This window comes from Nilaparvata lugens, chromosome 7, assembly GCF_014356525.2.
Source record: "Nilaparvata lugens isolate BPH chromosome 7, ASM1435652v1, whole genome shotgun sequence".
Classification (NCBI taxonomy): domain Eukaryota; kingdom Metazoa; phylum Arthropoda; class Insecta; order Hemiptera; family Delphacidae; genus Nilaparvata; species Nilaparvata lugens.
The window spans coordinates 3,457,273-3,484,341 of NC_052510.1; the positions used below are offsets into that span (position 1 = coordinate 3,457,273).

Below are 27,069 nucleotides of genomic sequence, written 5' to 3' on the forward strand. Positions count from 1 at the left end.
GGCAAGGTTTTATCTTGCACAGCACTGTCATAAACTTCCTGTTGTCGATATTTGCAGTAGCAGAAGTCTTCGGGGTGATTTACAGCATTTAATTTGGAGTTTCGTTCCATATAAATACAGTATTATTTAAATGACCAACTTTCAGGCTACCGGTTCCAGTTTTTCCTGGTTTCATGAGCTTATGACATATTATTTTTAACATTTTTTAAAACTATTCTAATCAAATTCCACTTGGAACCAATCATAGTATGGGTTTTCCATCCACTTATGACGTCATCATCTACTGTAGGAAATGAATTTTATATCCACTTATGAACGTACGTTCTTCAAGAATTTCCCTATTCACAGCTGTTTTTTAGAAGAAAATACCTAATGAGAACAGTACGAATTAAAACCTGACATAAATATGAAAGCCTCATTCGTTTTCGGTAACGAACCGAACCGAACCGAATGAAACCGAATGCATGTGAAGCTAGCCTTATAGTGAATGATACATGAAATATATTTCTACATAAAAATAATCTCATCTAAGAGATATAATCACGTTCGTTATGACGCTTCCTAGAAAATCAGATCGTGATCTAAACAGTTGCGTGATCAACTGACAGGTTTGTTGTGTTTAGTGAATTCATGTTAATTGTGACATAAAATTGCGCAATTAATCATTATTCTAGCATGATTTTCCTGCAAATTCTTTGGTAGGCTTTTTCCGTTTTCCACTCTCGAAAGAAATAATTTTTATCATCATTCCTCTCATCTTTCGCCAACTCCTCATTATCATCCTTCTTCCGCTTCCTGATTTTCCTCTTCTTTTCCTCCACTTTCTCCTCACCATCCTCCTTCCTATAACCCTCCATCCATACCTTTTTCTATTCTTCTTATCGCTTCTTCTTCTTCTTATCCTTCCCATCTTTCACCTACTCCTCATCACCATCCTCCTTCCTCTTCCTGTTTTTTTATTCATTTACTCTTCTTCTTCCTCTCTTTTTTCCTTCTACTTCTTCTTTGTCTTCTTTTTCGTTCTTGTTATTATTATTCTTCTCTTCGTTATTCATCATCATCATCATCATCATCATCTTCTTCTTCTTCTTCTTCTTCTTCTTCTTCTTCTTCTTCTTCTTCTTCTTTCTTTTTCTTCTTCTTCTTCTCCTCCTTGTTATTCTTAAACATTTTTCTTCTTCTTCTTCTCTTTCTCCTTTTTCGTTCTTCTTCTTCTTCTTTTCCCCTCAACCTACCAATCATCCTCCATCCTCTTCCTTTTTCTTTTCCTTTTTTCCTCTTCCTATTCTTATCCTTCTCATATCCCACCTACTCTTCATCATCCTTCTTACTCTTTATCTCTTTCCTCTCCTTCTTCTTCTTGTTCCTTTTGTTTTCGTCTTTCTCTTTTTCTTCTTATCGTTCAACTACTCTTCACCATCCTCCATCCACTTCCTTTTTCTTTTCTTCTTCTCTATTCTTTTTATCCTTCTCATCCTCCTCTATATATCTCCTTCCTCTCCTCCTTCTTTTTCTTGGTCCACTTGTTCTTCGTCTTTCTCTTCTTCTCCTTCTAATCCTTCTTATCTTTCAACTACTCTTCATCATCCTCCATCCACTTCTTTTTTCTTTCTCTATTCTTCTTAACATTCTTCTCATCTTCCAGCTACTCCTCACCCTTCTTCTCCTCCTTAAACTTCTCTATCTTCTATCTCCACTGCTACCCCTCGCTGCTCTTTTTCCTTTTCTTCATGTTCTTATAATTCTCCTTCATGCTCTTGTTCCTCTTATTCCCATTCCTGTGGTTTTTGTTTTTTTTTCTATTCCTCTTCTTCCTCCTCAATTTCTTTCAATAATTAATCTATTCTTCTCCTTCATTTACTTGTTCGTCTCCTTCATGCTCTTGTTCTTCTCATTCTACTTCCTGTGATTTTTCTACTCCTTCTTCTTTTCCACCTCCGCTTCCTCCTCCTCCTCTCCTCCTCCTCCTCCTCCTCCTCCTCCTCCTCCTCTCCTTCTTTTCTTTTAACAATCCTTTCTATTCTTCTCTCCTTCCCATTTTATCTCTCCCTATCGTGCCAAACAGCTACTATAGACTAGATACTAGATGATAGCAAACAGTATAGCCTGTACTATTGTTACAGTTGCGTGAATAAATATAGTGCATCACTATAGATATAGATATTACACGGGGAATAATTGGAAAGCTTCTAGATTTAGGCTATGACACGATGTGGATGAAAATAGCCTGCCATGCTCTCCAATGTTTGCGTGATTCTTCACTAGTACTCTAGTACAGTAGTTGTCTTCTAGTAGTTGTCTTCAGTAGTTGTCTTCTTATAGTAATCACAGTCTTATCTCAGTGCAGTAGTTGCAATAGTTTTGATGTCTTAGTAATAATAACCTTCTTCTCACAGTGCAGTGATTACAATAGTTTTGTTGTCTCTACAAAGATGTGTTGTTGGCTTTGAAGAGAATCCAGAAATTAGTAATTGATTTTTGAGTCTAGTGTTTGTTATTTGTGGTATAGACGTTGATTTTTGTTTGAGAATTTAGTAATCAGTGCAGTAGTTACAATAGTTTTGTTGTCTTTACAAAGATGTGTTGTTGGCTTTGATTAGAATCCAGAAATTAGTAATTGATCTTTGAGTTTAGTGTTTGTTATTTGTGGTGTATAGACGTTGATTTTTGTTTGAGAATTTAGTAATCAGTGCAGTAGTTACAATAGTTTTGTTGGTCTCTACAAAGATGTGTTGTTGGCTCTGATGAGAATCCAGAAATTAGTAATTGATTTTTGAGTTTATTGTTTGTTATTTGTGGTGTATAGACGTTGATTTTTGTTTGAGAATTTAGTAATCAGTGCAGTAGTTACAATAGTTTTGTTGTCTCTACAAAGATGTGTTGTTGGCTTTGAATCCTTTGTCTCGTTCATATTATAATGTACAATAACAATAGTGTAGAACTTCAATCACAGCTGTTAAGCTACTTAAGTTCTTTTCTTTTTTTCCATCATGCTACTGTTTCTTTATAATAATTGCATTGTAAAAATATTTGTAAAATATGTCAGTGTTGTGAATAAATTTCAATTTCTTTGATTAGAATCCAGAAATTAGTAATTGATCTTTGAGTTTAGTGTTTGTTATATTCGTGGTATAGACGTTGATTTTTTTGAGAATTTAGTAATCAGTGCAGTAGTTACAATAGTTTTGTTGTCTTTACAAAGATGTGTTGTTGGCTTTGAAGAGAATCCAGAAATTAGTAATTGATTTTTGAGTTCAGTGTTTGTTATTTGTGATATATCGTTCATTTTTGTTTGAAAATTTACTAATTAGTTATACATTTTTGGAGTTTAGTGTTTGTTATTTGTGGTTTAGATGTCGATTTTTGTTTGAGGTTAGGGTTATTCACTTGCTACAGTTGTACTATAGTGAGGTGGACGATATAATGGCAGTATTTGATTAAAATTGGTGTTGTTATCCTTGTCTATCGTTCGACAAAGCAGTCAATCTAGAAATTAGTCATTCTTTTTGAGTTTAGTGTTTGTTAAGCTACATTTACACCAAAGTTATTAACAAAATTTCAATAACCTAATCCTTATAGATTCTATTAGATTGAGCATAACTTATCATACACATGATGAACATATGTGTTTGTCAAGCTCCGTTCAATCTAATAGAATCTATAAGGATTAAGTTATTAACATTTTGTTATTCTAATCTAAAATGTAGTTAATATTTTGTAGATAACTTTGGTGTAAACGCAGCTTTATTTGAGTTTCAGACGTTGATTTTTGTTTTGAGGTGAGGGTGATTTTGCTTGCTACAGTACTATAGTCAGGTCTACGTTATGATGGTAGTGTTTGATTAATATTGGTGTTGCTTTGCTTGTCTACAATATCATTCCAGAAAATACGAAATCTAAAGTTTAGTGTTTTCCGAGTTTAGTGTTTGTTATTTGTGTTTCAGACGTTGATTTTTGTTAGAGGTTAGGGCTGCTACAGTTCTATAGTGAGGTCCACGTTATAAAAAATTGACCGAGCGAATTGAGGTCTAAGATTCAAATCGACGGTTTGGCATTTCTCTTAATGTTTAAATGTTTTATGTTTTTATGTTGAGCATTTACGGCGAAACGCGGTAATAGATTTTCATGAAATTTGACAGGTATGTTCTTTTTTTAATTGCGCGTCGACGTATAAACAAGGTTTTTGAAAATTTCGCATTTCAAGGATAATATAAAAGGAAAAAGGAGCCTCCTTCATACACCAATATTAGAGTAAAAATCAGACTATAGAATTATTCATCATAAATCAGCTGACAAGTGATTACACAGATGTGTGGAGAAGCCATTCTATAAATATTGCTGTATTTCCATATAAGGTCTATAGTTTCAATCAGGTACTTGTGGATGAGAATACTGCGTGAGGTCTACTGTTCACAGAACTACTAGTTATTTGTGTTTCAGATGTCGATTTTTGTTTGATGTTAGGGTTATTTAATTGCTATAGTTGTACTATAGTGAAGTACACGTTATAATGACAGTATTTGATCAGCATTGGTGTTGTTATTCTTGTCTATCATTAGACAAAGCAGATAGCGCTATCCTTTTCCAGCTCCGCAACGTTGCCATATCGTTATTTAACAATGTAGAAATATAATTAATCAAGAAAATATTCAATCTCAATTATAAAATTGTATTATTCAATCATTGATAAATATATTTTCTTGACGTATGAAATATAAATTAAAATTTCAAACAAGAATGTGGAGTTATTACATCAGCTCTACTGGTATCAGCTATTCTCTATAGAAGACAGTGGCAAGGCAGAATCTGCAACGTTCCTCTCCTATCTTTCTCCACTGCCATTATAAAGTGAACCATTCACTATAGTATTTCAGTACAGTTAGAATGATATTTAGAAATTTTTGTTGTTATTGAACTGGTGGATGAACTGGTGAGTAGAATCAGGCCTAGGCCCGGTTGCACAAAAGCCGGTTAAATTTTAATCGTGATTAATTTCACAAGAACAAATCAGAGAAGGCCTTCTTGATAAGACGGCTTCTCTGATTGGTTCTCGTGGAATTAATCAAGATTAAAATTTAACCAGCTTTTGTGCAACCAGCACCTATAGTGAGGTATACGACCTATACAGGAATCGTTAATACTAGCAAACCTTTTTTATGATATTCAATTTTCAGTATTTTGAACAGGGCTTGTCAAAAATGTTTTATGATTATTCAGAGTTGCTATCCTTGTCTATCATTCGACAAAGCAATTAGCGCTAACCTTCTCTATAGTGAGGTCCACGTTATAATGGTAGTGGAGAAAGATAGGAGAACGACGTTGCCGATCAATTTTCTTGTCAATGCCTTCTATAGACGGTAGCTGATACAGGTTTATTGATGTAATATTAACTGTTCATTCTGGTTTAAAATAATCAATTATGTGTTATTAAGCAAGAAATTATATTCTTCAATAAATTTATAATGAATTTTTACAATTAAGATAAAATATTTTGTTAATTGATTATCAATTCTACTTTGTTAAAAGACGATCTAGCCACAGAACAAAGCGAGAAAGAGATAGCGCTATCCGCTTTGTTGAATGATAGACAAGGATAGCAATACCATTGCTAAACACTGCCATTATAACGTGGACCTAAATATAGTGTCGTATTTGGTGATTTATTCCTGTTTATTTATTTGCTTATCTATTTATTTATTTATTTACTCGTAGATAATTTATAGTTCAGTGCTCAGTTTTTGTTAAAGTGAGGTTAAGTTTTCTATATCGGTTACAGGAAAACTGAAACATAGTGAGAGATAGTTGTGAAATAACCATTTCATATTATTGTGCAATAATTTATTTTCAATTATACTTGTTTAAGAACTCTGGAAGAGAGGTGTATCTGAATGGTGTTGACAAACACAGTTTTCAATGTTGTATCAAGTCTGAAATTTCAAATGGTTAATAACTATACTTATTTTATTTATTGCCAAATACAAGAAATATTTTTACAAGTAAAAAAAAATCTGGTGTGGTACACTCACACAACTTTCCTTGCTCACTGAACTGTAAGCCTCATTCTCAAACGAGAATAATTTAGGGGAATAACCTTATGACAATTGGCGGCAACATATTTGCAACTACGATCAGACTACTGTATATGTGTAAATATAATTATTATTAATTTCAGAGTACTTTTTCCTTTGTGTAAATTGTAAAATTCGATTATTTTTTTAAAAGTCGTCAGAACAGCTGTTCTACAGATGAAATATCTTGACTATGACTGTGTACTTTTTATAAACTGTTCTACCTACCTACCTACCACATGCACGAGATGGAGGTTACAAAGTCCATTTCTCAAGGATGGGGTGGACCCCCATTAGTTTCCCAGGAAAAAGACTCATGCCAGCTGATAGATCTGATAAATAGCTATACAGGGTATGAATTTGAAAAAAATCATTAGAGCCGTTTTTGAGAAAATCGTGAAAAACATGGATTTTTGGTAACTGCCATTTTTCTCAAGAATATTACGGAGCTCCTGCAATTTTCCCAGAAATGAGACTCATGTCAGTTGATAGGGCTTATAAATAGCTATCCATGGTATAAATTTGAAGAAAATCGTTAAAGCCGTTTTCGAGAAAACCGTGAAAAACATGTTTTTTAGTCATTATCCGTCATTTTTCTCAAGAATTTTACGGAGCTCCTGAAATTTTCCCAGAAATGAGACTAATGCCAGTTGATAGGGCTTATAAATAGCTATCCATGTTATGAATTTGAAGAAAATCGTTATAGCTGTTTTCGAGAAAACCGTGAAAAACATGGTTTTTTAGTCATTATCCGCCATTTTTCTCAAGAATATTACAGAGCTCCTGAAATTTTCCCAGAAATGAGACTCATGCCAGTTGATAGTGCTTATAAATAGCTATCCATGGTACAAATTTGAAGAAAATCGTTAGAGCCGTTTTCGAGAAAACCGTGAAAAACGTGGTTTTTTAGTAATTATCCGCTATTTTTTCCGCCATCTTGAATTGAATTTTATTGAATTTCTTATTGTCGGATCCACATGGTAAGGACCTTAAGTTTAAAATTGGTAAGGACATGGTAAGGACTTAAGGACCTTAAGTTTAAAATTTCAAGTCAATCGGTTGATTAGGAATGGAGTTATCGTGTTCACAGACATACACACATACACACACACACACACACATACACACAGACACACACATACACATACACACACACAGACCAACTCCCAAAAATCATGTTTTTGGACTCAGGGGGACTTGAAACGTATAGAAAACTTGAAATTAGGGTACCTTAATTTTTTTTGGAAAGCAATACTTTCCTTACCTATGGTAATAGGTCAAGGAAAGTAATAATCAATAACATACAATAGTATTTGGCGTGACTGGAAAAAGAAGCCTTGAGCTTCAGCCACGAGTTCTAAAAATAAGAAATACATTTTTTAATCTAATAACAACAGTACAAATGATACAATTCTGTTCATGGATGATAATCTGTGGATGTTGAATTTTATCAATAATCAAGTACTTGATAAACAAAATATAGATGCTCGGAAAAAAATATAAAAATTGTCGAGTTTTAATAATTTTTCACAATTAATATTGCTAAAATTGGTGATTCAGCCAACTCAATTCTCAATTTTACAATAATGTTATTTAGTTCCCCTAATTTTTGTTGGAAGTAGGCTACAATCTTTTACTGAACTAATTTTTCATGAATTTTATAATCAATAGGTGATTGAAACAATGTTAATTCTCGTGCAGGATCAGTTTTAAGATTTCAAAGCTTTCTTTTTTGAACTTGACATCTGAAAAAATCAATTTATCACTTCTGATCGGATCATTCATAGTGAGGTCCACGTTATAATGACAGTAGAGAAAGATAGGAGAACAGCGTTGTAGATTCTCAGCCTTGCCACTGCCTTCTATAGAGGATAGCTGATACCGGTATATCTAGACTTGTTTCAAATAAACAATTATATTTGATTAGTCAAGAAAATGATTAAATAATACATTTTCATAATTGAGATTAAATATTTTCTCATTTATTTATGTTTCTACATTGTTGAAATGCGATCTGCGGCCACGTTGCGTAGCTATAGTGAGGTCCACGTTATAATGGCAGTGTTTGATTAGCAATGGTATTGCTATCCTTGTTTATCATTCAACAAAGCGGATAGATCTATCTCTTTCTCGCTTTGCTCTGTTGCCAGAACGTCTTCTAACTATGTAGAATTAATCATTAAATTAACAAAATATCTCATTTTTATTATGAAAATGCATTATGAAGAAAAATATAATTTCTTGCTTAATAATATAATATCGGAGCACCGAGCTTCGCTCGTTATTTTTATTTATTGATAAACAGAACACAATACTCTAAAATGATCGTGTTTATATTTCACAGCTGGCTATATACAGGACCTCCTGAATACTTAGGTATTTAGGAGGTACTGCTGTACGTCATCTTATGAATTTCGGGGATGTGATACTTTGATTTTTCACATACTCATTCGCTCACTCTATCCACAGTTTTTACTATCCACAGCTGTTTCAGCCAAGGATGAATTATCCTTTTAATGTCGTTTAGCGAGTTTTCCCAAGGATGAGACCTAGTGCAATCGAATTTTTATATCACAAACTCACTATGTTCCAAATTTCGTGAAAATCGTTAGAGCCGTTTTCGAGATCTGTTGAACTGAACATGAATAACCAGATATTATAAAAATATAAACAGACATACAGAAATTGCTCGCTTAATATAATAGGATAATTGATTTTTTTAAACGAGAATGAACAGTTAATATTACATCAATAAACCTGTATCAGCTCAAGAATAGTATATCCTTGGTATAGAACACTATTCTTGGTATCAGCTACCGTCTATAGAAGGCATTGACAAGACAGAGGATCGGCAACGTTGTTCTGCTATCTTTCTTCACTGCCATTGTAACGTGGACCTCACTATAGAGAAGGTTAGCGCTATCTGCTTTGTCAAATGATTGACAAGGATAGCAACTCCAGAGTTGATCAAATACTGCCATTATAACGTGGACCTCAACTATAGAGAAGGTTAGCGCTATCTGCTTTGTCGAATGATAGACAAGGATAGCAACACCAAAGTTGATCAAATACTGCCATTATAACGTGGACCTCAACTATAGAGAAGGTTAGCGCTATCTGCTTTGTCGAATGATAGACAAGGATAGCAACTCCAATGTTGATCAAATACTGCCATTATAACGTGGACCTCAACTATAGAGAAGGTTAGCGCTATCTGCTTTGTCGAATGATAGACAAGGATAGCAACACCAAAGTTGATCAAATACTGCCATTATAACGTGGAACTCAACTATAGAGAAGGTTAGCGCTATTTTCTTTGTCGAATAATAGACAAGGATAGCAACACCAATGTTGATCAAATACTGCCATTATAACGTGGACCTCAACTATAGAGAAGGTTAGCGCTATATGCTTTGTCGAATGATAGACAAGGATAGCAACACCAAAGTTGATGAAATACTGCCATTATAACGTGGACCTCAACTATAGAGAAGGTTAGCGCTATATGCTTTGTCGAATGATAGACAAGGATAGCAACACCAAAGTTGATCAAATACTGCCATTATAACGTGGACCTCAACTATAGAGAAGGTTAGCGCTATCTGCTTTGTCGAATGATAGACAAGGATAGCAACACCAATGTTGATCAAATACTGCCATTATAACGTGGACCTCACTATAGTCCGATCCGCGTGACTTCTGAAGCATAGTGCCATCTGCCTCTATTATCAGTCCATTTCTGTTTGCCAGATAAATGTGCAAACACATCTCTGGAATTATCTCAACAAATTGGTTCTTCAGTGTACTTTTCAGACAATTTAGGAAATGGTTTCCAAGTGAACGTGGCGAAAAGCTAGCTATACGATGAAATGATGGGTTTCAGGAAATAATGAAGTGCTTACAACAGTTAAATGAGTATAAATATGAGTGTAGAGAAGCTGAAGATTGACAGTATTTAGTAATATTGGTGTTGTTGAATTTGAAGTGTTTTTGAAGTTTTGACAAGTGCTTCTCATTGTAATTTATATGTGTTTCCAAATACACGTTGCAAGTGATCATTTTAGGAGATGAGGATATTTTTTTGTTTAATTTTATAAGCTGGTGTAGTTGTTAATGTATATCTCCAATACAGAGTTGAAGATTTGAAAGTGAAAATTTGAAGAAATAAGGATATTCAGTAAAGGTTTTTTGTAAATATTTCCAATTCAGAGTTGAAGATTTGGAGAAATGAGGATATTCAGTTATATTGGTGTCTCTCATTATAATATGTGATGTATTTCCAAATACACGTAGCAAGTGATAATTTTAGGAGATGAAGCTATTTTTTAGTGAAAGTTTTCAAGCTGGTAAAATTGTTAGTGAATATTCCCAAGACAGAGTTGAAGATTTGAAAGTTAAAATTTGAAAAAAAGAGGATATTTAGTAAAAGTTTTTTGTAAATATTTCCAATTTAGAGTTGAAGATTTCAAGAAATGAGGATATTCAGTTATATTGGTGTCTCTCATTATAATATGTGATGTATTTCCAAATACACGTAGCAATTGATCATTTTAGGAGACGAGGATATTTTTTGTTTAATTTTATAAGCTGGTGTAGTTGTTAGTGAATATTTCCAATACAGAGTTGAAGGTTTGAAAGTGAAAGTTTGAAGAAAGATATTCAGTAATTTTTTTGTAAATATTTCCAATACAGACTTGAAGATTCGAAAGTGAACGTTTGAAGAAATGAGGATATTCTGTAAAATTTTTTTGTAAATTTTTCTAATATAGACTTGAAGATTTTAAAGTGAAAATTTGAAGAAATGACTAGGATATCCAGTAAAGTTTTTCAGTAAATATTTCCAATACAGAGTTGAAGATTTGAAAGTGAACGTTTGAAGAAATGAGGATATTCAGTTACATTTCAATTAGTTATTGAACATTTTAATAGACTACAGTTTAGTTGATTATTTTGTTAATTTTGGAACAACGTACCTCAGTTGGAAGTGTATAAGTGTTGGTGAACTCTTAAGAATCATTGGTAACAGCTATAAATATCTTGGGAATGAAGCTGTACTATATTTTCACAATGTGGGCGACAACAGTCTATTTTCGGTAAGAATCTTGCTAAATTTGTCTTTTTTAAATCAATTTCTTTAAAAAAAAATCCATTTGTATAACATAGAATTTGTTGTAAAGTGTATTGGGGCTCTTTGTTTAACCATAGAGAAACAATAGCGTAAGTAGATATCCAATGGTATCCCATGGTATAGGGCGTTTATGTCGCAACTTTTACTGTTAACTCAAGCCTATTATTGTCGATCACTGTCGATTATTGTCGATTATCACTGTTTTGTTGGGGTGAGAGCGTATGAACGGCACAATATGAGAGACTACCAGCGTCACACAGCTTCACAGGAAAGAACTACGTGGACTATTGGCTTGAGATAACATTGAAAATTGCGACATAAACGCCCTATACCATGGGATATCTACTTATGCTATTGTTTCTCTATGGTTTAACAGAACACAATGAACATACTGTGTATAAGAGCATACAAATATGAGCACAATCGTAAAGCATATCAAACTTCAATATTAGCATAGGGGAGACATAATCTATGATTGAACATGAAGAATTCAATCAGATTGGAACATTACTGTTTTTATTCAGGTTTCTATGAGAATATTCCAAATTTGCCATATTTCTATTCAAAGGCCCGGTTGCACAAAAGCCGGTTAATCGTGATTAATTTCACGAGAAGCAATCAGGGAAGGCTTTTTCGAAAAATAGGCTTCTCTGATTGGTTCTCGTGAAATTGATCATGATTAAAATTTAACCGGCTTTTGTCCAGCCGGCAATAAGATTTTTAATTTCTTTGTTGGCACCTCCCCAATTAATAATTACTCAATTAATCACTCACTAAGTACAATCATTAGTAAATGATAATATTATTGTTAATGCCTCAATTTTTGGAATTGCGAGTCTCCATAATGGCGACCCTTCAAATTTCTACAATGCTCTAGACTTAGCTTCAATACAACTCTTGTGTGTGATTCCGATTACAGTAAATTGAAGTAATTGGCTACGAGAGCCAGAGAGAGAGAGAGAGTGATTGATTGCCTTTATTAAGCGAGAGAGAGAGTGTGTGAGAGAGAGAATGATTGATTGCTTTTATTAAGCGAGAGAGAACGAGTGGGAGAGAGATTGAGAGAAAATGAGTGACAGAATAGAGAGAGAGAGAGTGTGTGTGAGAGTGAGTGAGTGAAAGACAGAATGATGAAATGTATGCCACAATGCTATTTAAGGCGGTGATTCCGCTATTGTTTAGGAAATTACATGTGGGAACCCCCACCCATTGTAACAAGCAATTCATACATTTGCATGTCAATTTTATCGAGGTTATGATTCGAGTTTACACAGTAATTAATGCTTGGTTAAGCCCCTTTATCCGGACTATCTTTGCCTCTACTATCTATCCACCTCAATCTGTCAGCATTGTTTGAATGGAAAGCTTTGTTGTTACTTATGAGGAATGCTGACAGTTTAAACTGAATTTCACTACACTGTTGAAGCCTTAGAACCTGTTGTGCACTATTTAAACTATAAAAACATGATTTCCATGTCATTAAAACAATAAAGCAAGCTCTCCCTGTCATTAAAACAATAAAAACATATACATACACATGTTGTAATCATCAATTTAAATAGCTGCCCCTCATAAAAACTATCGAATACTACGTCATTCATAATCCTGTAGCCTGCGTAATACATTCATGCAATTGATCATTCATGATTATCTGTTCGGTTTACGTAGAGTATTCATGAATGATAACTACACTATTATTCATTCATGCTTTGACGATAGTAAATTTTTCATAAACTTTCTTGACGTCATAACACTGCTACGTTTTTAAATTTCTCTATTGTGTTTACTGTTGATTGAAGGCACATGTGTCATTGTTTTTGAGTTGTCAGTAGTTGACGATTTTTATCTGCAACTTGCAAGCTTAGCTCTTTATTACTGCGAATATTCTTTCATAGATTGTTTTTATTTAGTTGATTATTCTTATTGTTTTTATTCACTTCATTATTGAGTTATCGATTTGACCTCTTGTGTGGGACCAAGTCCCCCTAATTCTCATGAAAATATCTATCAGAAGCGATTTAGCCAAAGATAACGTTGAAGACAAGGAAAGTAAACTATAAAAAATACTAAAATGAGAAATATTATACATAGTTATTGACCTTTGGATTTTGGTAGTGCATTTATTTTTGTTTACTACACTGATTTTACTACATTGTTTACTTAGACTATCATTATGATCTAAAATTAATTCAACTTGAAATTTAGAGACTTTTCAACATGATTCATGTCTTGGATTTCATCCAAATTTTCTACGTTTCGTATTTTTTAATTGAACTTTATTTATCTAAACTTGTAAAACGTTTTTTATCATGTTCTATCGTTTTTTGTAGATATTATCATCATGAAAATGTTTTGAATCGTAGTAATATCGTGCTTAGCTTTCAAAAATCCTCTTAATTTACATTTATTGTAATAATAATATTTTTCAAGTAGAGATAAAGTTAAATTTATTGTACTTTAATGATCTTGGTTTACAATATTCAAGTTGATTGTTGATGATAATAGTTGTGACCTGGCTGGCTGAGGTCTGGTGTCAGAGTTTTCAGGTCGCAACTGATCAATTTCAGGGCCTCTGACATGACCTAACGACTGCTTCTTGGGCAGTCGGGATTGTTGATTAAATGTATTTTTTTTTAGAATGATGCTGAAACTCTTTTAATGAGTCAGATTTCATATTTATTACAAATGTGGTTTACATTCAGAACTTTTCTAGTTTGAATCATTGATTCTTTAACAATTGGTTTATGGTTAAGAGAATATCCTATATGGACAATGAAGTGATTTTAATCAAAATAATAATTCATTGTTTCTTTTTTCTTAATAAAAAATATGATGGTGCCCCAAACAGGACTTTTCGTCCTCGTGGTACTTGAAGTAATTTATTCTTTTATTGATGTAGATATGTTATTGTGATTTCTTTGTACAACGTGTAATTGTATTATTCTATATTTTTATAATTTGCAATATTGTTGTGTTGTTGTGATATACTCTTCTTTTCATAATCTCTTATTATGCACTGTATCAATCGGATTTGAGTGAGAAATAGGTAGGAATTGGTTTGGGTTAGGAAACCCCTATGGTTTTACAGTAGAACGTCAATAATCCGGATTAATTGGGACCGGACCCCATCCGGATTATCAAATTATCCAGATTATCGAAATTACGTTAAAAAAATCTGGTGTGGTACACTCACACAACTTTCCTTGCTCATATTCGAAACTACGATCAGACTTTTGTATATGTGTATATATAATTGTTTTCAGAGTACTTTTTCCTTTGTGTAAATTGTGAAATTCAATGATTTTTTTAGTCGTCATTTTTTTAAAGTCGTCAAAACAGCTGTTCTACAGATGAAATATCTCGACTATGTGTTCTTTTTATGAACTGCTCTACCTACCTACCTCATGCACGAGAAGGAGGTTACAAAGTCCATTTCTCAAGGATGGGGTGGACCCCCATTAGTTTCCCAGAAAGGAGACTCATGCCAGTTAATAGAGCTGATAAATAACTATACAGAGTATGAATTTGAAAAAAATCGGTCAAGTTATTTTGAAAAAATCGTGAAAAACATGGTTTTTTAGTAATTATCCGCCATTTTTCTCAAGAATATTACGGAGCTCCTGCAATTTTCCAAAGAAAAAACTCATGTCATTTGATAGGACTTATGAATGAACCATGACCCATGGCTTGAATTTGAAGAAAATCGTTAGAGCTGTTTTCGAGAAAACCGTGAAAAACCTGGTTTTTGGTCATTATCCGCCATTTTTCTCAAGAATATTACGGAGCTCATGGAATTTCCCCAGAAATGAGACTCATGCCAGTTGATAGTGCTTATGAATATCTATCCATGTTATGAATTTGAAGTAAATCGTTAGAGCAGTTTTCGAGAAAACGGTGAAAAACATGGATTTTTAGTCATTATCCGCCATTTTTCTCAAGAATATTACGGAGCTCCTGAAATTTTCCCAGAAATGAAACTTATGCCAGTTGATAGGGCTTAAAAATAGCTATCCATGGTATAAATTTGAAGAAAATCGTTGGAGCCGTTTTCGAGAAAACCGTGAAAAACATGGTTTTTTAGTCATTTTCCGCCATTTTTCTCAAGAATATTACGGAGCTCCTGAAATTTTCCCAGAAATGAGACTTATGCTAGTTGATAGGGCTTATAAATAGCTATCCATGATATAAATTTGAAGAAAATCGTTAGAGCCATTTTCGAGAAAAACGTGAAAAACTTGGTTTTTTAGTAATTATCCGCCATTTTTTCCGCCATCTTGAATTGAATTTTATTGAATTTCTTATTGTCGGGTCCTCATGGTATAGGGACCTTAAGTTTAAAATTTCAAGTCGATCGGTTAATTAGGAATGGAGTTATCGTGTTCACAGACACACACACACACACACATACACACATACACACATACACACATACACACACACAGACCAATACCCAAAAATCATGTTTTTGGACTCAGGGGACCTTGAAACGTATAGAAAACTTGAAATTGGGGTACCTTAATTTTTTTTGGAAAGCAATACTTTCCTTACCTATGGTAGTAGGGCAAGGAAAGTAAAAACGGTCAGCACGCACTATTCAAGAAACAAAGCTGTTAAAATTGTATATACAGTATTCAATTATTGGTAGGTAGAGTATAAGGTACTGTATATACATTAAAAACACGTCTTTAAAGCACTGTATCGTATTTTATTTACAGCAACATGTGTACAACGCACAGTAAAAATTTTATTTCTTGCCAGAGACGAATCCGGATTATTGATGGTCCGGATTTTTGACGTCCGAATTATCGACGTTCTACTGTATTTGTATGAATAAAAAGTGGAAACCGCATGTTTTTTATTTGTGTTGTAAGAATAAAACAATATAATTTCGTGACAACTTGAAACTTAATTAGCCGGTTTTACTAAGTTAGATTTGGATCAGGAAGTTACTCTAATGTTTCATTTCGACAATCATGAATAAAAGCAATTAATGTATCACAATTCTTGTATCCAAATTGCTTCAATTGTGGCACTGGTAGTTTGGATTCTTGCCAATCCGTCTGGTCAGTATACCTTTGAAAATCCCAATCATATCCGTTTAAAGTTTCGATCAGGAATGAAGTGCGTTATTTCCTCATGAACGTGGTAAATTTATACTCGCTTTATTGGTAGATTACTTGTTTTTGTGGACGGACATCACCAGTATAATTAAATAATACCAGGATCCAGGACATACTAAAACAAATTTGAAATAAATTAGGGAATAAGAAGATCGTCGTTTTTCAATCTACACTACGTGAAACATCATATTTTATAGTGAAATTTTCAGGTTATGTCCAAATTTCTGGTGCAGTCACTTGAATAGGAGGATGGCTCCAGAAAGAATCCCTTTATAGAGGCTAAACATTATGAACCCACTGGGAAAAGAGATATAGGAAGGCAAGAAAAAGATGGGGTACCGGAACAGGTTATCTAATAGACCTTATCCTTGAAGAAAAAGAAGAAGAAGAAGGAGAAGGGGAAGGCGGAGAAGAAGAAGAAGAAGAAGAAGGAGAAGGGGAAGGAGAAGAAGAAAAAAAAGAGGAAGAAGAAGTAGAAGAAGAGAAGAAGAAGAAGAAGAAGAAGAAGAAGAAGAAGAAAAGAAGAAGAAGAATAAGAAGTCGTGAGGAATTCCTTTTTATGACTAAGGATTTTATTTTTAAATAATAACAAATTTATTGTTATTATAGCTGGGTTGTTTAGGCTCTCAATCACACCGTAAATACCCCTAATTGATAAAAAAACATGATTCAACAAATAAATTGTACGAATTGCTTTCAAACTATTCTCATTTTTGAACAATACTCCAAAAATTTGTACAATTTATTCGTTGATTTATGTTTTTTAATCAATTCTACAGTGCGATTGAGAACGATTTTAGTTGTGTTGTGATGTTAAATTCAATAAATTATAATTGAATTCAATAACATTCATCACTGTAGTTATGTTGATAAGATAAATACCATGAATTTTAAGTGAATTTAAAAAAAATGATTATTTTTTAGTTATGTTGACACGATAAATACCATGAATTCTTAGTGAATTTAGAAAAACTAATTATTTTAGTTGTGATGTCGCGACAGTGCACATTCTCAGTCGATTCGGTATGCGCAATTTTGGCAATTGTTTGCATTTGGAGCAGCCAAAGTGAGCGAATGAGTCATTGCTATTGTAGGTTTTTTGTTACTCTCTTGCAACACTGTTGTCTGTTGTCGGCCCAAATAAACTTGTTGCTTGCTTTTGCAACTATAGACAATGTTCTGTTGCGTTCATTTTTACAAAATACAATCATAATTTACTTGCAGGTAACCCGTGCTTTGCAAAGGTCTAATTGAAAACTTGTCAAACTGAAAACTTGACCTACTGAAATCTAGGAGAATTTAGAATAAGCCTATAACCATCCTCGGTAAATTCAGAATCTATTATGCAAAATTTCAAGTAAATCAGTTGAGTAGTTCAAACGTGATGATGCGTCGTCATTCGTGAATTTCCTATCCCGTAAGTGAATAAACCAATAATTCTTTCCTCTAATTGTCTTTTTTTCTTTAAGTAAAGTAAATTCGTATGGCTTTTGATGGTGGGGAGTCCCTTGCGGGGAGGTCCCACAGCCTGAATATATCATTTAAGCCGTCAATAGGCCCACTGTCATACTTCAGCCGGGACCGATAGTTTAACGTGCTCATCCGATAACACGCTTTTTTTCTTTAGGGCTACTTTTAATATAAATAACAATATTTATATAAAAGACATTTATATATTTATATAATAACAATATATAGAAAGTACCCTTTTTAAAATATTATTTGGTCACGACATGTTTCGGCTAGTAGTGCCATTTTCAAGTCATTATATTATATTATTATATAATAAAACTGCCGAGACTGTAAAAAGGAGTAAAATATTGTCAATTTCTTGATATTTTGAAACCAGCAAATCGAATTTGTGTAATAGAAATTGATATTGTGGAATTGATCCATATTAAACTGCAGCCCTGTATACAAATCTAATAGCCTAGATGTAACAAAAATAAAACTGCGTTTTCCACAGTTTTTGACAGCGCAGCAATTTATATACTCGTGTGTATAAATTATGCTTCAAGTGTTCATGCTTTCATGTATGAATATTAATCATGTTTCAATATTTTTACAATATTAAAATCATATTTTATATGATTTGTAATATTGTATCCACGAATAAATAAATAAATTATGCTTCATCAATTTTATGTGTTCTAGACTAGCAGGTAACCCGTGCTTCGCAAGGGTCCATTTTTAAACTTTTCAAACCGAAAACTAGACTTAATGATATCTTGGAAAATTGAAAATAGGCCTATAACCATCCTCGGTCAATTAAGATTCTTTATGCAAAATTTCAAGTTGATCAGTCCAGTAGTTCAGACGTGATGATGCGTCAAACATAATAAATTTTCCCATCCCGTACTATCCCTATTCCTACCCCTAAACAATCACTCAAATACAAAAGTCAACACAAATTCCTCTTACTATCCCTGTCATATTATCAGTTTATATTATAACTTACTTTACTTTATCCGGCTCTACAGTCCTGGGTAGACTTTGGCCTCCTCAACATAGCGCCTCCATTCGTCTCTATCCTGAGCACTCCGTCGCCAGTTTGCCACGCCCAGCACCCGGAGGTCTCCAATCACGTCGTTCAGCCATCTTGTCCGTGGTCGACCTCTCTTTCTCGTCCCAAGCATTCTTTCTTCCAGGAGTCTTGATGGTACCCTCTCGTCACTCATTCTGGCTAAATGTCCAAGCCATTCAATCCTTCTGGCCTTTATGAAACGCACCATATTTCCTGCTCCAATGGCCTGGTCTATCTCAACATTGAATCTGGCTCTCCACACTCCTCCGTCACATATTGGTCCCCAGATTCTTCTGTACATTTTTCTTTCAAATGACCTTAATGCTTTTTCATCTTTGTTCAAGATAGTCCATTTTTCGGCCCCATAGGTTACAACTGGTCTCACTAGCGTCATGAATAATATCATAAACTAGCAGGTAACCCGTGCTCCGCAAGGGTCTATTTTAAAACTTGACGTAATAAAATCTTGAAGAATTGAAAATAGGCCTAAAACCATTCTTGGTTAATTGAGAATCTATATGCAGAATTTCAAGTTGATCAGTCCAGTAATTCAGATGTGATGGTGCGTCAAACATAATTTTACTATCCCGTAGGTGTTGTACACTATAAGCCAGTTCTTTCCTTTATTATAGTATAGAAAACAATTGGAGAAAGCAATTTCTGCCTCTATCATCCACCTATTTGGAAGTTTTTTTTTTCATTTCTGTATATGAGATACACCATAAATAGATCTACCTTTCTTCTTCAGTTCTTCTATGATATCACTACTCAATTCAGATCCGTTACTCCGTTTCCAATCTAACTCCAATCAAATTTGGAACAAAATTTTCTCCCCGCACTATTAGCAGATTTTGAACAGATTTCCAATCTGAACCGTTATCCCAGTTCATTTCCTTTCTTGTGAAATTTGGATCATAAACGCCCTATATCATGGGAATGGTATATCTTTTAATACTATCTTTTTTCCTAAACAAAACAGGATCAAAATATTCTATCCGCTCTATTACTAGACTCTGACTTCATACTCGATTCCATTCCGTTATCCCACTTTATTTTCTATTAGAATTCACTCGAAATTTCCTATCCGGCTGCTTCTATTACTAGATTCTGACTTCATCTCCCCCACTTTATTTCCCAAACAAAAAAGGAGCGCTTTTCCAATCTAGTCTCCATTATATTGCAATTTAATTTTCAACAACTGGCAATCGAATCACAGAAATGAGGTTACAATAATAATTTCGATTCACTTTAAACTGTCAGCCTAATCCTATTAGAAACATTAATGCTTTCCATTAAACTAATACTGACAGTGTAACTGAATCTCAATATAACTCCAATTTGTCAGTATGTCTTATAAACAACTTCAATGTGCTTCCAATTCAAATAACTCTGCCAGTATTAAATGAATCTCGATGTATATTGTGGTGTAGTTTTCAGTGAACTTGCTTGGAACAATGCTGCCACTTAAAAGTGAATCAAAGTATAGTTTTCAGTGCACACTTGTTTGGAACAATGGCGTTTAGTTTATCATAGAAATGAGATTTTCCTATTCAGCGGATATTGTTGTGGCAGCGGCAATGATTGTTTCATTCGTGACCTATCCATGCATTGTGTCATACCCTTCTTTCATTTCTGTTATTATTTTCTGTTTTCAATTTTGCAATATGACTCATTGTGGTCGTGTACTATTTCTACACAATTGTTGGTCTATTCTGGATGGATTGTGAAGTAAGTTTCATGAATTCAGTAGAGAGATAATTGAGTATCAGTCAGTTCAGTAACTGGTACAAGTATCTTTACAACTTAAACAGTATCTTTACTCTATGGTTCAGTTTTGGGAGTTACTACTTTAGCTCAGTTGTAATTTTGTGGAGCAGTTTTTGAGTCTTGAAATTGGAAGTCTTGACACTTTCACAAACTACAGTTTAGTCTAGATTCTGTCTGTTAAGGTTTAGTAGTGAGATAGTCTAGTTTCAGTCTAGTTTCAGTAGTGAGAGTCTAGTTTCAGTCTAGTTTCAGTAGTGAGAGTCTAGTTTCAGTATAGTTTTAGTAGTGAGAGTCTAGTTTCAGTCTAGTTTCAGTCTAGTTTCAGTAGTGAGATATTTTAATTTTATTCAGTTCAGGTTTAAGGAGATACTATCTCGGTTGTAAGTTTGTGAACAGTTTGTCATTTTAGTAGTTCCTATTCCGGCAGTTTACTTGGTGTGAATCAGTGCTTTTGAAGCTCTCTGATTGGCTGATTTAAATTGATATTAGTTTAGTTTGTGAGAAGCAGTATCCAGTGCTTTTTTTATCCAAAATCTTTTTGGAAGTGAATCTTTCATGAAGAAATTTCAAAGGCAAGATTACGAATGTTCCAACCTGGAAGTTCTATTGTGCATTATTACATTATGAGTGGATTTCGAATTCTTAATTTGATTGAATGAAAAAGACTAAGAAATTGTCAAAAACCACTGATTTATTGATAATTAGAAAAACGTAAATAATTTACGTTCTTAATTTGAAGATCAGTTTTTGCAGTCCGGTTACAGCAATGTCTCCCGGCAACATAGGTCAAAAAAGTTATTGACTCTGAATGTTTTTAATTTTTGTATTGGCCAATGCATTATGCATGTATATAGTATCCAGTGTTATGATATGAGGATTGGTCTGTTGTGATTGGCTTATTTAAATCGTTGTTAGTTTAGTTGGTGTGAAACAGTGCTTTAAGGTTTGGGGCTCTCTGATTGGCTGATACAAATCTATGTCAGTAGTTTGTGTGAAGCAATGTTTAAAGTGGTATGATATGAGGACTGTAGTGATTGGCTGATTTAAATCGATGTTACTTCAGTTGGTGGAAAACACTGCTTTGAGGTTTGAGGCTCTCTAATTGGCTGATTCAAATCTATGTCAGTTTAGTTTGTGTGAAGCAATGTTTAAAGTGGTATGATGTTGTGATTGGTTGGTTTGAATCAAGGATAGGACTTGCGTGGTTAGGGTCATGGACCAATTACAGATGTAAGTTAACGGTTGATGTTGATCATATAATTTATTTATACTCCGTACAAAATTACTTCTGACTAGGAGGAATATGCGACACAGAGAAATGGAGGGAGATCAGCCAATTAAAGTGATCGATAAAGTCATAGGTAGAAGCGCAGTTGCCAATTTGTCGATCAGATTCAGTCGACTGAATGCTTCCAGAGAGGAAACTCCGTAAGTTTAACACGAGTGCTTGAATACTCACTAGAAATATCAGAGAATGCTGGCCGGTTCAGAACGGTAACTTCGCTGCCGTTGTATCCTTACCTCTGTATACCTTCTCTGCTGCGCATGTCTCTCCCAAGTCCAAAGTAATTTTGTACGGAGTGTAAATAAGTTGGAGATATTTGAATGATTATTGCATATCTCTGTAGAAAGTACTATTCTGCAATCACTTGTAGTTCTTCAATGTTGTTTCAATATTTACTATCTACAACTACATCCACCTCTAATCCACAGTGTTTCTATGTTACCTATGTTCAATGTTACCTATGTTCAATGTTACCTATGTTCAATGTTACCTATGTTCAATGTTACCTATGTTCAATGTTACCTATGTTCAATGTTACCTATGTTCAATGTTACCTATGTTCAATGTTACCTATGTTCAATGTTACCTATGTTCAATGTTACCTATGTTCAATGTTACCTATGTTCAATGTTACCTATGTTCAATGTTACCTATGTTCAATGTTACCTATGTTCAATGTTACCTATGCTCAATGTTACCTATGTTCAATGTTACCTATGTTCAATGTTACCTATGTTCAATGTTACCTATGTGTATATATTTACATTTATGACGACTGTGATATACATGCATTTCTTGTTATTGTATTTATACAGAAAATAAAGAATTTGAATTTCTCTCTCGGTTGCAGACTCCTTGACAACAACAATGTCCTCGCCGTCCGTATGCTGTCCACCGCCCGTGCCTCGTGACAGTCTTCGGCTGGCTCTCAACCGCAGTCTTAGCGAACCTGCCACTTCCTCCTCATCATCATCATCATCCTCCTCCTCATCCTTGGCCTCCTCACCGTCGGCGAAGCGCTTCAAACTGGAATCGGTGAGTCTGCCGGCCAGCCCGTGTCAGGAGAGCGCCACACTGCAAAAGGCTCTCGTCATGAAGAGGGTCTGCGGACTGTCGGCTGACGCTCTGGTGCCGAAACTGGATCGTTGTCTGGTCGTCGACTGTCGGCCGTTTCTCGCCTACAATGTCAATCATATTCGCGGCTCCATCAATGTCAACTGCTGTGATCGGTTCAATCGCAGGAGACTGCAACAGGTAACTATATCCTTTTGATAATTGCTTCTATCCAATGAGATTCTTCAGCCGCCTCAAATAGAATATGTTCATTTATTATTTTCATTTTTTTCCAATCATTCAGAATTATAAAACTTATAAGTATCACAGGCTAAACCTCAAAACGGTTCAATTCTAATTTATACAACCATCCAAATGCTCTAGGTTATATTTCACTTTTATACAGCGAGTATAGAATGTGATTCATTCAATCATACTTGTTACATTCTATACTCTCTGCTTTTATATGATGATTTTTTTACTTAATACTTAGATTACGGCAGTTATGAATAAAAGCATTCAGAATTATAAAACTTATAAGTATCACAGGCTAAACCTCAAAACGGTTCAATTCTAATTTATACAACCATCCAAATGCTCTAGGTTATATTTCACTTCTATACAGCGAGTATAAAATGTAATTCATTCAATCATACTTGTTACATTATATATTATACTCTCTGCTTTTATATGATGATTTTTTTCACTTAATACTTAGATTACGGCAGTTATGAATAAAAGCATTCAGAATAAAAAACTTATAAGTCTCACAGGCTAAACCTCAAAACGGTTCAATTCTAATTTATACAACCATCCAAATGCTCTAGGTTATATTTCACTTCTATACAGCGAGTATAAAATGTAATTCATTCAATCATACTTGTTACATTATATATTATACTCTCTGCTTTTATATGATGATTTTTTTCACTTAATACTTAGATTACGGCAGTTATGAATAAAAGCATTCAGAATAATAAAACTTATAAGTATCACAGGCTAAACCTCAAAACGGTTCAATTCTAATTTATACAACCATCCAAATGCTCTAGGTTATATTTCACTTTTATACAGCGAGTATAGAATGTGATTCATTCAATCATATTTGTTACATTCTATACTCTCTGCTTTTATATGATGATTTTTTTACTTAATACTTAGATTACGGCAGTTATGAATAAAAGCATTCAGAATAAAAAACTTATAAGTCTCACAGGCTAAACCTCAAAACGGTTCAATTCTAATTTATACAACCATCCAAATGCTCTAGGTTATATTTCACTTCTATACAGCGAGTATAAAATGTAATTCATTCAATCATACTTGTTACATTATATATTATACTCTCTGCTTTTATATGATGATTTTTTTCACTTAATACTTAGATTACGGCAGTTATGAATAAAAGCATTCAGAATTATAAAACTTATAAGTATCACAGGCTAAACCTCAAAACGGTTCAATTCTAATTTATACAACCATCCAAATGCTCTAGGTTATATTTCACTTCTATACAGCGAGTATAAAATGTAATTCATTCAATCATACTTGTTACATTATATATTATACTCTCTGCTTTTATATGATGATTTTTTTCACTTAATACTTAGATTACGGCAGTTATGAATAAAAGCATTCAGAATTATAAAACTTATAAGTATCACAGGCTAAACCTCAAAACGGTTCAATTCTAATTTATACAACCATCCAAATGCTCTAGGTTATATTTCACTTTTATACAGCGAGTATAGAATGTGATTCATTCAATCATACTTGTTACATTATATATTATACTCTCTGCTTTTATATGATGATTTTTTTCACTTAATACTTAGATTACGGCAGTTATGAATAAAAGCTATCAGCGTTCTACTCACGTTTGTGGAGCGCTTTCGGACACTAGGCCCTTCCTCAACACTGGCTGACACTTCCGTTGAGGAATTCACAGTTAGCAAGCAGCTTGGGCAGTAGTGGTGGGATTATTTAAATGGTTGGCGGGAAATTTTTCTGTTCATTTTGAACAGGATGTTCAAATTTGGATGTTGTAGGGGTCTCTTTTGATATGTTTATTTCCTTTGTACCATAGTAAATAGTGTTATATGTGTGCTGGAACGTAGATGATAAGAGGGATCATGATAAAGAATGAGTCGACCTCCAGTTCTTGATTTGATATTCTTACTGTGGATCAATTTTCTAATGCTGTATTACTATTAGGGCCAAGCCACATGAAGCATTTTTCAGGCGTTTTCAGACGAGCCAGCAGGGCAGGAAGCTCCCTGATTGGCTGATTATCAGCTGATTCCCTAACGCCAACCCAATCATCCAATCGGATGATTATTACAACTCTTATTAGAGTCGGCAGGGCAGGAAGCTCTCTGATTGGCTGATTATCAGCCGATTCCCGAACCCAATCAGCCAATCGGAGAGCTTCCTGCCCTGCCGACTCTTCCGAAAACGCCTGAAAAAACGCATCATGTGGCTTGGTCCTAGAGGTCTCATTCACATTCTTTTTATTCATCTCACCGATTCTTCAGGCTCAATGATAAGGAATTTGAAGTCCTAACTTCGCCTAGTAAAGAATTTTTTCATTTAATTGACCGAGCAAAGTGAGGTATAAGATTCAAGTTGACGGTTTGGCATTTCTCTTAATGTTTATATGTTGGGCATTTACGGCGAAATGCGGTAATAGATTTTCATGAAATTTGACAGGTATGTTCCTTTTTAAATTGCGCGTCGAGGTTTTTGGAAATTTTGCATTTCAAGGATAATATAAAAGGAAAAAGGAGCCTCCTTCATTCGCCAATATTAGAGTAAAAATCAGACTATAGAATTATTCATCATAAATCAACTGTCTAGTGTACTATAATACTACTCGTTCAAAAACATCGAACATCTTGAAAATGTATCTTTCCATCAACGTTAGTAGACAGTTGCAGCCAGACCTGATAACAGCGCTCACACTCACATTCCGGGACAACACGTCACGGTACGATAGGACAGAAAGCTCTATGTTTATTTAGGATTTTTTATAGACATTTAAAATTGATAAATTATTTATTAATTTTTATAAAACATAACAGGTCAATGTAACTTACTGAGCGCGAGGTCTACTGTTCACAGAACTACTAGCTATTTCAATTTTATATTTTAATGTTTTTCATTCTGTTAATGTGGTAAATTTGTTGATTTTTTCAGGGCAAAGCAACCCTAGCCGACCTGGCAACGACGCGGGAAGGCAAGGATCTACTGCGCAGACGTGTGTTTCGGGAGGTGGTGGTCTACGACGAGGCGACAGATGACGTCAGCCTCCTCTCCCCCGCGCATCCACTCTACCTTGTTCTCACCACCCTAATCGACGATAACCGACAGCCTGCACTCCTCTTAGGTGAGTCCATTTGCCAGCTATTGTTCTATTTAAACATAAATGCTCTAGGTTATATTTCACTTTTATACAGCGAGTATAGAATGTGATTCATTCAATCATACTTGTTACATTATATATTATACTCTCTGCTTTTATATGATGATTTTTTACTAAATACTTAGATTACGGCAGTTATGAATAAAAGCTATCAGCGTTCTACTCACGTTTGTGGAGCGCTTTCGGACACTAGGCCCTTCCTCAACACTCTGGCTGACACTTCCGTTGAGGAATTCACAGTTAGCAAGCAGCTTGGGCAGTAGGAGTGGTGGGATTATTTAAATGGTTGGCGGGAAATTTTTCTGTTCATTTTGAACAGGATGTTCAAATTTGGATGTTGTAGGGGTCTCTTTTGATATGTTATTTCCTTTGTACCATAGTAAATAGTGTTATATGTGTGCTGGAACGTAGATGATAAGAGGGATCATGATAAAGAATGAGTCGACCTCCAGTTCTTGATTTGATATTCTTACTGTGGATCAATTTTCTAATGCTGTATTACTATTAGGGCCAAGCCACATGAAGCATTTTTCAGGCGTTTTCAGACGAGCCAGCAGGGCAGGAAGCTCCCTGATTGGCTGATTATCAGCTGATTCCCTAACGCCAACCCAATCATCCAATCGGATGATTATTACAACTCTTATTAGAGTCGGCAGGGCAGGAAGCTCTCTGATTGGCTGATTATCAGCCGATTCCCGAACCC

At 34.4% G+C, this 27,069-nt stretch overlaps 1 protein-coding gene across 4 annotated transcripts in view; it reads left to right on the forward strand.

The window, feature by feature from the left end:
- The window catches only part of LOC111059558 (dual specificity protein phosphatase 10), a 249,354-nt gene that overhangs the window by 73,918 nt on the left and 148,367 nt on the right, over positions 1-27,069 (forward strand). For 3 of the 4 annotated variants that reach the window (XM_039433439.1, XM_039433441.1, XM_039433440.1), the window contains 2 exons: positions 22,743-23,146; positions 26,141-26,330. In XM_039433439.1, coding sequence (XP_039289373.1) covers positions 22,743-23,146; positions 26,141-26,330 — 594 coding nt within the window. Of the gene's footprint in view, positions 1-11,009; positions 11,162-22,742; positions 23,147-26,140; positions 26,331-27,069 lie in introns of those variants that run through there. The other variant, XM_039433443.1, reaches the window with a different exon arrangement.